The 12,688-nt window shown below is 39.7% G+C and overlaps 1 protein-coding gene across 1 annotated transcript in view; it reads right to left on the bottom strand.

Annotated features, from left to right (window-relative positions):
* The window catches only part of TC2N (tandem C2 domains, nuclear), a 48,346-nt gene that overhangs the window by 24,407 nt on the left and 11,251 nt on the right, over positions 1-12,688 (bottom strand). Inside the window, exons 4-6 of the mRNA XM_006879212.1 lie at positions 9,876-10,109; positions 5,973-6,140; positions 3,896-3,987 (exon numbers count right to left, since the gene is read on the bottom strand). Of these exons, the coding sequence (XP_006879274.1) occupies positions 3,896-3,987; positions 5,973-6,140; positions 9,876-10,109 (494 nt within the window). The remainder of the gene's footprint in view (positions 1-3,895; positions 3,988-5,972; positions 6,141-9,875; positions 10,110-12,688) is intronic.

Here is a 12,688-nt window from a genome sequence, read left to right as displayed (position 1 = left end):
GCAGCCCAGCACTGACCCTACTGTGGCACAAAGGATACTTTCAGACCTACTGTGTCCCAGAGGACTGTCTGATGTGTAGTCTGGGTTTAGAAGAGGCCATGGTACTATTGATATTATACTATGGTACTAGAAATATTATAGCTAAGGTCAGATGGATCTTGGCTGAAAGCAGCGAATACCAGAGGGATGTCTACCTGTGTTTCATTGACTATGCAAAGGCGTTTGACTTTGTAAACCACAATAAACTGTGGCTGTCTCAGAGAAGAATGGGAATTTCAGAATGCTTGAGTGTGCTAATGTGAATCCTATACTTAGACCAGGAGGCAGTTGTCAGAACAGAGCAAGGAACTACTGCACAGTTCAAAATTGGGAAAGGTGTGCACCAAGGATGTGTTATATCTCCATATCTTTTCAATCTATATGCAGAATAGATTATCTGGGAGGCTGGGCTTTATGAGTGTGGCATCAGGATTGGAGGTAGACTTATCAACAATCTGCATTATGCAGATGACACAACCTTGCTTCCTGAAACTGAGGAGGACCTGAAGTGCTCGCTGCAGAAGGTCAAGGACTGCAGTCTTCATTATGGATTGAAGTTCAACATCAAGAAAGCAAAGATTCTCACCACTGGGCCGATTAGCAGCATCATGATGTATGGGGAAAAGATTGAGATTGTCAACAGCTTCAGTTTGCTTGGCTCTACAATCAACACTCTTGGTACCAGCAGCCAGGAAATGAAAAGACAACTTGCATTGGGAAAGTCTGCTGTCAGAGACCTTTCCGAAGTCCTGAAGAGCAACGATGTCAATCTGGAGACTAAAATGCACTTGATACAGGCCATGGTCTTTGCAATTACTTGATATGTTTCAGAAAGCTGGACAATGACTAGGGATGATAGAAGGTGAATTGATGCCTTTGAGCTGTGGTCGTGGAGGAGTATTGCATATGCCATGGACTACTAGGAGAACAAACAAGTTTGTACTAGACAGGGTGAAGCCAGGCTGCTCCTGGGAAGCAAGGATTCTGAAGCTTTGTCTGACATACTTTGGACATGTTGCAAGGCAGGACCAGTCCTTGGAGAAGGACGTCATGCTTGGGAGGATGGAGGGACAGTGGAGAATGGAGGAGAGGGAGACCCTTGATGAGGTGGATTGATTCAGCGACTGGGGTAATGGGGATAGATGTGTTGGAGACAGTAAGATTGGCACGGGATAGGGCAGGGTTTATGGCTGTTGTACATAGGGTTGCCATGAGTTGCAGGCCACTCGATGGCACATAACAACAACAATAACAACAATATCCCTGTTATGTACCATCAGATCAGCTCTGACTCTTAATGACTCTATGTGCAATAGAACAAAATATTGCCTGATCCTGGGCATTACTTACAATCTCTGCTTATGTTTATTGTTGCTGTGTTAATTATCATTGAGGGCCTTTCTCTTTAGGACTTTATTTTACTTGGATCTACAATCAGCCTCCGTGGAAGCAGCAGTCAAGAAATCAAAGAACATACTGCAATGTGCAAGGCCGATTATAGAGGTGCTGAAACTCTAAGTCTATGAAGCGGGAATGTATATTTTGACAAGCTCACCAAATTAAGTGGATTCACATTAAAGAATTGTTACTCAGCAAACATCAAATGCTGGCGAGGTTGTGGAGAAACAGGAACCCTTATTCACTGTTGATGGGAGTGTAAAATGGTGCAACCACTGTGAAAGGCTGTATGGCACTTTCACAAAAAGTTGCAAATAGAAATTCCATTTGATCCAGCAATTCCACTACTGGGATATACTCTAAAGAAACCATAACCACCACCCAAGCAGATATATGCACACCCATGTTTATTGTGGATTTGTTCACAAGAGCAAAGAGTTGGAAATAACCCAAGTGCCCATCAACAAATGAATGGATAGAGAAGCTCTGGTATATTCACACAACAGAATACTATGCTGCATTGAAAAACAAGGAACTCATGAAATATTATACAAAATGGGTGACCCTGGAAGACATTATGCTGAGTGAAATATCTCATTCACAAAAGGACAAATATTGCAAAGGGCCACTGTTGTGAAACGGGACTGACATCGGGATTTGAGGGAAGACTGAGAAAGAAGGGATAAATAATGTGGACTGCATTGAAAGAGATGAGGGAGAGAACTGTTTAAAAGGGATATGTGATTATGTATTATTGTCATGACAGGAGTCCAGAATGAAGGCTGCATAGTGGACTGGACTTGAGGGGAAGGATTGTATAACAATGAAAGCATTTTTCTTTTACTTTTCAAAGAGAAGAGTGAACTGGGGGAAAGAGGTGGGCAGGGAGAAAAGTGCAACAATGAATGAATGAATGGAAACCCTAAGTCTCTGTAAACTTTCATGAAATTGAGTAAAAAGCATTACTAGAATAGAGGGGGTAAAAGAAAAGGGAAAAAAGAATTGCTACTCGTAGAGTTTATCTTTCAATCTGACTGTCCTAGCCATTGAATCTGACTTTCCTATGTGGATGGGTGAGAATATGTGAATAGGAGGACATGGTTGCCTACCCACAGGGGACGGACTATCTCCCCATTCCACAAGGGAATTGATGAGTCTCCCCAATCTACAAGGGGGTTGGCTAGTCTTGCTAATAAATCGAGCAGCTCCAGCAGCAGAATTAGACTTTCCCTGACAGTAAAGAAGCAGCAGAAGAATGTAACATGTCCTTCGGGCCCAAACATGCTTGCAGCAGCTGAGTACCAGACTCGATTTGAGATGAAGCTGGCTGCCACCCACCCCGATGGACAGAACCAGAGCTAAACGAAGAGCCTCTGCCCAGTTTGTTGGACAACTTGGGGGGTGGGGAGAGTCACTGTCGGCAGGTCTGAAAACTCTGTGACACTGCTCTAATGTCACGAGGCTCAGCGCTGAGTTGCCTGTGAGCACCTTTTGGAAGCTGTCCTGACCCTATCCTATCACTAAACTCATTTACAACATTTTTACTTTCCCAACATGGTTCTCTAGGGTCTGTGAGCTCTCCCATCAGATTTTGAACCCAGTAAAGCAGTAAGATTGGTGTTGAGATGAGTAGAAAGGGGTACAGAAGCCTTGGGGACATATCTGACCTCATGGGAATTGGTTTTGTGTTACTGAAGTTATTGGTGGGCACAGTTCCCCTCTGGGAAGTTGATAAAGGTCAGATACGGCTATCCTCATGTGGCCTTTGCTCTTATTAAATTATTATATAAAATTCAATTTAAAAAGAAGTAAATTAACTCAAATAAGGATATTTTCCTTATTTAGAACGTATCTTGATTTCTATAAAACATGTGTGTATGTATTGTCCAATGGAAAAAGTCCAATATTGTATATAACAAAATGTCAATAGCGTTTTTATCTTTTTTAGTTTTTTTTCCTTTGATTATCTCTTGTTTCTATTTTTAACTTAATGACAGATTACTCACATTAAGAAATAGTTTTTAAAACAAAAAAATCTGTTTTATTTTTAAATTAAGATATTATATGAACATTAACAAGTAACTAAACTCCTTATATATTAATGAAAATACTAATTTTTAATAATGAGGTGTTTAAATTCAATAAGTCAAAATCCTATTTCAATTCCATTGCCGCAAACTCCCAAATTGTGTGGCAACTGAGAGACATAAAGATCATAAAAAAGTTTAACAAGTAATGGCTTTTAGTAGTAACAGATAGTTTCCTAAAACAATGCATATGGGAATATTTTTATTATTTTTTTAGACATTAAAGTAGATGCAGCTATAAAAGATACTGAACATGCTGTTCCTAATATAAATCACACAATTTTTAGTTTTTCACTTGAAAATAAATCATTATATATAGTTTTAAAAAACCTCAGAAACCATGCAGAGTTAAATAGATAGCAATAACTTACCTGGATGAATCGTTGAGATGAACTTGTAAGATCAAACATAGATTTGCTTAGCCCAGGGGAACCAGGAAGTTTATAGCTCCTTAAGTCACAAACTACACAGTGACATGAGAAAATTAGCAACTTTTACAGTAAAGGAGAAATGCTAGAATTCTGCTTTGTTACTATGAGTCAGTATACTTGCTGATAGTTTCATACCGTAAGTATTGTATACAAATCAATTTCGTTTTATACCATAAGTATTGTGTACAAATCAATTTTTAAAAGGACAGTTTTATGATAGAGTGTTTGTTTTCCTATATTTCACTTTCTTTGAGACAGAAACAAAAATACATTGTCCCCTTCATAAAACTGGAAGGAGGAGTGGCATCCACTTCCATAACAGCTTGCCTCTGGAAACCCTGTGAACTTGGAGAGAGGATGAAAGGCACCCAAGCGTCAAGGACTCTCCTTCATAGAGTTCCTTTGAGTCTCCTGCAACTCCACGGCACTTAACAACAGCAACAGCCTTCATACAAAATGCCAAAGCGCAAGATATTTCCTTTTACTTGCCTTCCCAGTTTTCCATCCTAGGAGATAATCTAATGGCGTTAAGTTTCCCAGCTAACTGCAATTCACCTACTATTCAGAGAGCACTTAAGACATGAACAAATCGAAACCACAGTCTCTTCACTGCAGCATTTGTAATGTCCCTCCAAAACTGTCAGCTTTTTGAAGAGTGAGACTCTATGTGATTTAAGACAATATTGAGCATAAGACAGGCCTGTAAACAACTATTTCTTCTTTATTTTATTATGAGTGTGTATGTGTGTATCTAAAATAGAATTTTCATTACATCCTTTGTACAATGGCCATTTCTTCTTTAGTTAAGAATTTAGCTGAGAATTCGCTGTCTGCGGTAACTATACTATATCATACAATGGAAAAACAGTGAAGATTTTGCAAATCTGTTATGTATAAAATATTGGTAGAGTCTCAAATATAAAGCTAAAAAATGTTGTATATTCTTTTATGTGTTGGTGGTTTGTTGTTGTTTTTTTCTTTGCTCATATCATTTCCAATCATATCCTAGTTTCTAAATTCCTAATTTTCACTGAATAGAGAAGAAAAACATCTAACAAATATCTACTGCAACATTAGTGAACACCCGTCACAAAGCCTTTTGCCATCAAGTTGGTACCGGTCATAATGACCCGTCACCGAGTTTCCAAAGCTGTAAATCTTTATGGGAGGCGCCTGCCATCTCTCTCTGAAGCAGCAGCTGTTGCATTAGGATTGCTGCTCTTGCAGTTAATGGGCCCAATTTGTTACTCATTATGACACGAGGACTTCTTAATGACAAATAGATTACATAAACATGTAAAAAACAATAGAAAAACAAAACTTTTTTTTAAAAAAATGGAACCGATAACTACCAAACTAGATAATGTTCTGCCCACAAAATGCCCCTCAAAGAAATCTAAAAACACGTCTGAAATTTCAAGAGCGTTTATTATATTATTTCCACACGTGGAGACTTTTTTTCCTTCTCAGGAAGGTGGTGAAGGACAAAAGCCCCCAGTTTCCCCCTCCCACTTGCTTTTATAGCTCTTTTGAGTGCCCCTGTAAGGGCAGGGGGATTGCGATCCTGGTTGGTGGGCTGGGGAAGTAGTCATTTGGGCTGACTTTTGACGGGCTGGCTACTTTGCCCACCTTTACTCCTTTGGTGTCACACAGACACTAGTTAATTCCTTACTTTTCAAGGACAGACAAGGCCTTACCCAGGGCACTTGTGTTTGCCCTAAGCTAAGAATTTTTATGGCCCGCTTCTGCCTCTAGCATTAATGGGGGTTTATAAAAAAATGGGGTTTCTGCTGTCCCTTCAGATAATCCATTAATCTTTGCACTTTTATATTAGTTATAACTTGATAGCCTCATTATGATACTTACCATATCACTTCCAGAGCCTGCTTTCCTCTTAGTTTTAAAACACTTTTATACAAAGAATACTTCCTCTCAGGAACTTCTATGAACCTATGATTTCCAAGTCTGTTAAAGAGAAATTCAAAGAGGGAAAGAAAGCTTATAGAGAAGTTCACACCTGATCCGTACTGCTTCATGGCTTCAGAATGAGGTGGGAAACGCCGGCTCAAATCCGGTGAGATGTGCTGATACATATAGAACGGGTTATACACGTCATAGCTGGATCCATGCTGGAAGGAACTGGAAAGTTCTACCTTTCGATCTGCAAAAGATGCTCTGGCAGATCCTAAAAGGCAAAAAGTTTCCGTGTTTGACAATATCCTATTTTTTTTTCTTTTTTTGGCATTATTTGCAAAATAAACCTAGGGCTCCCAAGGTAAATAAAAACTGTTTTGGTCTCACTGTAATAAACATAGGATGGATACAGCTGGGAGGGGGCGAGCCAGAGAATAGTGGCTAGAAAAAGAACACAATGCTGGACTTGGTGGAGGGAAGGACAATGTGAAAGAAATAGACGGTTAGACATTCTACGTAGGACCATTAGGAATGTGGAGCAGACAAGCATTACAAAGGGATTTAGGGGAGGAGTGAGGAGAACACAGTGTATGAATGAATGAATGAAAACCAATCTCTTTGTAAACCTTCACTAAAATCACCAAAAAAAGGGGTTTTGTTTTCTTAAATAATACTTTTATTTTATACTAATTTACTGACAAAGTTTGTATACATGGCTTTTCACATCAGATCTTTCTAGTTTCCTTTACCAACCCCTCCCCCCACCCATCAAATTGTGTGACCCTGTGATTACCCCCACCCCCATCCCCGCCCATCTGCACCGCTCTGCTCCCACTGTCCTACCTTGGATTCTCATACACGGTCTACAATAATAGTCTTATACAGGAAAGAAGGAAGGGAAAAGGAAAGGGAGAAAAAGTTCTGGTCTCAAGTGACACAAAATCACATATCTTTAACAGATTGAAAAAAAAAAATCCTATGGATTGAGCTCCCTAGAGGATTCGAGTATGCCTGGGAACTGCCACGGTTCCTACTCTCAAAAGAGTCTGGTAAGTGGTAGACCTTTTTCTTTGCCCCATAGATTATTCCAGTCTTTGTAACCTAGTTGTACTTTCATTTTTCTTACAGCAAGAACATTTTTAAAATTATACATACATATATATACACACACACCAGCAAATAAGGGGGGGAGACTGCGTGTAGGAATGCAAAGAGCTAAGAATAACAGCAGCAGAAAAACATATTTCAGAAGAGCAAGATGAAAGATTTGTTTTATCGGTTTTAAGACTTGATCCAGAACCAAAGACTATTGGCACAATAGAAAAAAACAAATCAATAAAACAAAGGTCCAGACAAAGAAAGGATGGTCTTTCCAATAAAAGGTGGAAGAATAATGTGATAGCTGTATGTTGTTGTTGTTGTTATGTGCCGTCGAGTCGCTTGCGACTCATGGCGACCCTATGTACAACAGCCCTAAACTCCGCTCTGTCCTGTGCCAATCGCACTGTCTCTGACACTCCCATCCCAATTATCCCAGTCACTGAATCAATCCACCTCATAGAGGGCCTTCCCCTCCTGCGCCGTCCCTCCACCCTCCCCAGCATGATGTCCCTCTCTAAGGACCGGTCTCTCCTCACAACATGTCCAAAGTATGTTAGACAGAGCCTCAGAATCCTTTATATCTGTATAAGAAAAATAAATTCTCCCCCCACCCCATAACTGCCATTGAGTCAGGCACCAACTCAGCTGATCCTCCACCGGGTTTCTGAGGCTGTAAATTGCAGGAGAGGAGATTGCCCATCTTTCTCCCACTGGTGGATTCGCTTCACCAGAGAGGTCTCACCTTCAGGGTAACAACAAAACTCCCTGTAGACTATGCACTAGACTTTCCACATTTTTAAAAATATTGATTCCAAGTAGATTGGCCATCTAAATTAAATATTAAAAGCAAGACAAAAAGGACTTCTAAACTTAACTCACAAGAATGCTTTCATAGCCTTAAACAGTGAAATGCTTCTTAAAAGGGCATAGAACACACCATCTACATTAAACTGAAGAAATTATATATATATATATATATATATATATGTGTGTGTGTGTGTGTGTGTATACGTGTGTGTGTATTTAGAAGCAGGAGTGGCATCCACTTCCTAAACAACATGCCTCTGGAAACTCTATGAACTTTGATAAATGATGATAGTTATAGAAAAGCTTCAGGCCTTTTGTTCATAGGATCCCTATGAGTCATGCTCAACTTGACAGCAATCAACAACTCTCTATATATATGTAAATGTAATTTTAAAAAAGACTTAAGCACTTCAGAAGAAAAGCTATTCAGAGAACCAATAAATAAGACCTGATGCTCGCTCTCAATAGTCATGAAGGCAAAGCAAGTTAAAAATCTTAACAACGTACCACTATACATGCAAATTGGGATTTTAACTTGAGTCACCCTCATGATTACTGAGGAGATACACACACTTGTCTTTTTCTTATTGGTCTATAAGAATTCCTTATATGTCCTAGATTTTAGCCCCTTTTCAGCCCTATTTGTTGAAAATCTCTCTCACTTCAGATTACCTTTTCATTCTCTTAAAAAGTGCCTTTTGAGAAAATGATTTTTTTTACTTTAATGCTGTTGGTGTTTTCTGTGTCCCACTTAAACAGTGATCCAAGAGGTTTTCTTATGCCAACAGCAGTAGCATTAGTCACTAGCAAGGCATCATTTAAGAGAGGTAGATCTAAAGATGATTCACTATCTGACTCACTCTTTCTTTAAATAAGTAAGCCACTGGTGAATTCCAATTTCCCCTTCAAGTAATATACAGTGATACCATTTTTCAGAATTCAGGAAGACTTCCTCTCAACTTACTAAGTTACAGTGCTACAGAACTCAACAGCAAAATGACACAGCTGCATACAGCTCTCAGACCTCCACCCATTGGAGGGTCAGCTATGGGCCAATTCCAGCTCAGTGGTACACAACAAAAGCAACATAAAATACATTCTCTCAGTGGGTGGAGAGATATGTGTCAAAGCAAGCAGAGTAACTGTGAAGAATAACTGAGGCTATCATAATTACACTATTCCTTCTCCAGAAAAGCCAAATCCACCATCAAATGTGTTGTGTTATGACAAAGATTTCATAATGGGACCCTTCCAAAATGACGCCCATATGGTGTCCTGGGACATCCTGTCAACAGGTCTAGCAATGTGTTTGGTTCTTCTGTTCCAGCTAATTTCACTGAGTCTTAAAAGCTTCTAAGCAGCCATGCAAGGCATCACAATTGAATTCCATGTGTCAGGAAAAGAGAGGAAGGCAATTCAGGAATAGGAGGAGATGGTGGGACGTATGGCTAACTGGACATGAACAACTGCCTCGTTGGCCAAGGGTGCAGGAGAACGGCATGGTGTCTGGTTACCATTCCTAAACATTTTGAGCAAGGACTCTTTACAGAACGATCCTAGTCAAAAAGTTTCATTCATTACAGAATGAAACTATCACCCTGAGATAATCTGTAAACTGTAAGCCAAAAGTACCCTGTGGAGGTTTCACAGTTCAGCTAACCAGTAAACACGAACTCTATGTTAAGTATTTGAACATTCTGTCCCTTTAAACACGATCTAGATGGGATCCAATGGACAAGTGCAACTTGAAAGATTAGATAGGCACTTTAGGGGGCAGTGAGCTAATGGGGGAGGAGCAACTAAGAAAGGGGGGATGAGAATGGCTGCACATTGTGAAGAAGGTAATCAATCAGTATCACTGAATTGTACATACAGAAATGGTTGAATTGATGTCTTACTGTGCATATGCTTAATAACAACAAAACTTAAGCAATTATAAAATATGACCTATCAAGTTCATGCACAGAAAGAGACAAGCATACAATTTTATAGATATTTATATATTCTTTTGAAAACTATCAAGAAAGCAAAATAACGATCATAGTATTTTAATTAATGCCACATGCTGATGTTTAAATACTGCTGTTTTGTTGTTTACCTTCAAGTTCTTCCAGATGTGAAGGAGTCCCCTGTGTCCTGGGCTGGATATAAGATAACTTAAACCTGGGCACCACAAATGGTACATCTTTGCCATCAGAGGGTAATTTAGAAAGTAAATAGTCCTCAGTGCAGCCAACCTGGGGCTTCACAGAAACTGAAGACAGTGGAGGCACGCAGATAATTGGATTCTGGCTACTTGACGCAGCGGCTTTAAAGTCTCTTTCCACTGAAACTGCTTATAAAGAAAGAAAAGGGGGGAGAAAAGAGTGACAGATACACATGTGGGGTTTTTAATACAGAGAAACCCAGATCCAACACGTTTTGGTACTTAGTTAATCATTTTAAAAGAAATGCCTGATACATAAATGACTCGGGTCCTATCAAGCACTTCTGGAATCTACATTCTTTCTGTCCAGCCAATATTTCAGCAATTAACGCATTACTGACAAAGTACATTAGAGTATCAAAGGGCTAAAAGTCATTTTTAAAGTGTCTCCATCCCAGAAAAGAGTTCACAGATGGAAAACAAGCTTCTCCTTTCTTTTTAAGTTAATTTCATAATGCTTTTAATCAAACTCTAAATGAAAATAGGTTTCTGAGGCTGTAAATCTTTTTGGAAGGAGACAGCCTCATCTTCCTGGCATGTGTGGAGTGGCTAGTTTGAACTGCTGACCTTATGCCATCAGGGCCTCCTCAAGTCAACTCTTGCTGTTATTGTTGCTGTTGTTAAGTGCAATTAAATCAACTACAACTCACAGAAGGACAACATATGTGCACAATGCCCTAACCCTTACCACATGCGTGATCACCACCACGTTCAAGCCCACTGTCAATGTCCCTGTGTCAACCCATCTCCTTGAGGATTCATTCACCTGTCTTTCTTTGACTTTCTACCTTTCCCAGCATGGTATCTTTTTCTAAGGATTGGCCCCTCCTGGCAAACATGCTCAAAATATGAGAGACAAAGTTTCTCCATCCCTGCCTCTAAGGGCCTTTAAGACAGATTTGTTTGTTCTTTTGGCAGTCTCTGGAATATTCAGTACTTTCCACCAACACCACAATCCAAAGGCACTGATTCTTCTTCTGTCTGCCTTATTCACTGTCCAACTTTCATATGCATAGGAAGTAATTAAAAATACCATTGCTTGCATTAGGTGCACCTTATTCTTTAAACTGACATTCTTGTACTTTAACGCTTTAAAGAGGTCCCTGACAGCAGACTTTACCAAATTAATGTCTTGATTTCTTAACTATGGGTTAAGAAGTTACTATGTTACTATGGGTTTTGAATGTGGATCCAAGGAAAAACGATTCATTGACAACTTCAAGCTTTTCTGACTGTTACAGTATTGATTATTGGGGGTCAGTGGTGAGGATTTTTGTTTTCTTGATGTTCAAATATAACCCATATTCAAAGCTGTAATCTTTGATCTTCTGCAGCAACTGAATCATCTTTTTCATTCTATGAAAGCAAGACTGTGTTATCTGCTTAGCAGAGGCTGTAAATCTTTTTCCAATCCTGAGACCACATTCTTCTTCATACAGTCCAGCTTTAACAATTAGTTGCTCATCATACAGACTGAATAGGTAAAGGGAAAGGATACAACTCTGACACATACCTTTATTGATTTTGAAACCATATAGTGTTCCTTGTTCTGTTCAGACAATTGCTTCTTAGTCTATTTATATATTTTGCATGAGCACAATTAATTGTTCAGAGATTCCCTTTTCTCTATTATTCCCTCCACTTAGAATGTCAATGTTCAACTCTCTCCTCTCCTTACTTCCTTGTTCCCAATCATTTTCCTAAAATCCTGTTCAAACATCGATGACAAACTCTATGTTCTTTATGGCAATGTTCCAAGGTGTCGGCTGGACTGAATTTTCTCTCACCTCTATGCTTCAAGGTATTTGGAGTGTTGGATACTTACCAAGCATGCTTTATTGTTAAACTAAACCCTCTGCTGTCCCATCAGTTCTGACATAAGGCAGCTCTCCATTGGGTTTCTGGGGCTACAAATTTTAATGAGAAGATACTGTCCATCTCTCTCTTAAGGACCAAGTGGTAGGATCAAAATACCACCCTTTGGGTAAGCAGTGTAGTGCATAAAACACTAAGCTACCAGAGTGTGGTACGTAAGGCACTGAATGCCTTGCTAACAAAAAGTTCCCCTGTTTGAATCCACCAGCCTCCCCATGGCAGAAAGAGAATCCGTTTTGCAGCCTTGAAAACCTAATGGAAGATCACTATGAGCTGGACACAACTGGATGGTAGTAGTGTTGTTGTTAGGTGCCATCGAGTTGCATACAACTCATAATGACCCTACGAACAACTGACCTGAACCCTGTCCTATCCTGTGCCATCCTCACACTCTGACACACTCAAGTTGAGTCCACTGCTGCAGTCACTGTGTCAATCCACGTGGTTGAGGGTCTTGCCACCTTTTCAAGAATAAAGCTCCTCTCCAAGAAATAGACTCTTCTAGCAACATGCTTAAAGTATGTGAAATTAATTTCATCATCTTTTCCTTCAGGAAGCACTCTGGCTACAGATTCTCCAAGACGTATCTGTTTATTTTTTTGACAGTTCATGAGATATCCAGCATCCTTCTGCAACACCACAGTTCAAAGACATCAATTTTTCTTCTGTCTTCCTTATTCAGTGTCAAACTCTCAGCAGCAAATAAGTGACTGAAAACATCATGCCCTGATTCAGGTGCACCTTAGTCTTCAAACTGATCTCACTGCTCCTCAATAATCTGGAGGGATCCCTAACTGTAGGCTTGCCCAGTGCAATACATCTCCTGATCT

The sequence above is a fragment of the Elephantulus edwardii genome, unplaced genomic scaffold (assembly GCF_000299155.1).
Source record: "Elephantulus edwardii isolate Elephantulus edwardi_28Jun2011 unplaced genomic scaffold, EleEdw1.0 scaffold00002, whole genome shotgun sequence".
NCBI lineage: Eukaryota > Metazoa > Chordata > Mammalia > Macroscelidea > Macroscelididae > Elephantulus > Elephantulus edwardii.
Note: the sequence above shows the minus strand (reverse complement) of the source record. Positions and strands in the feature narration are given on the sequence as shown.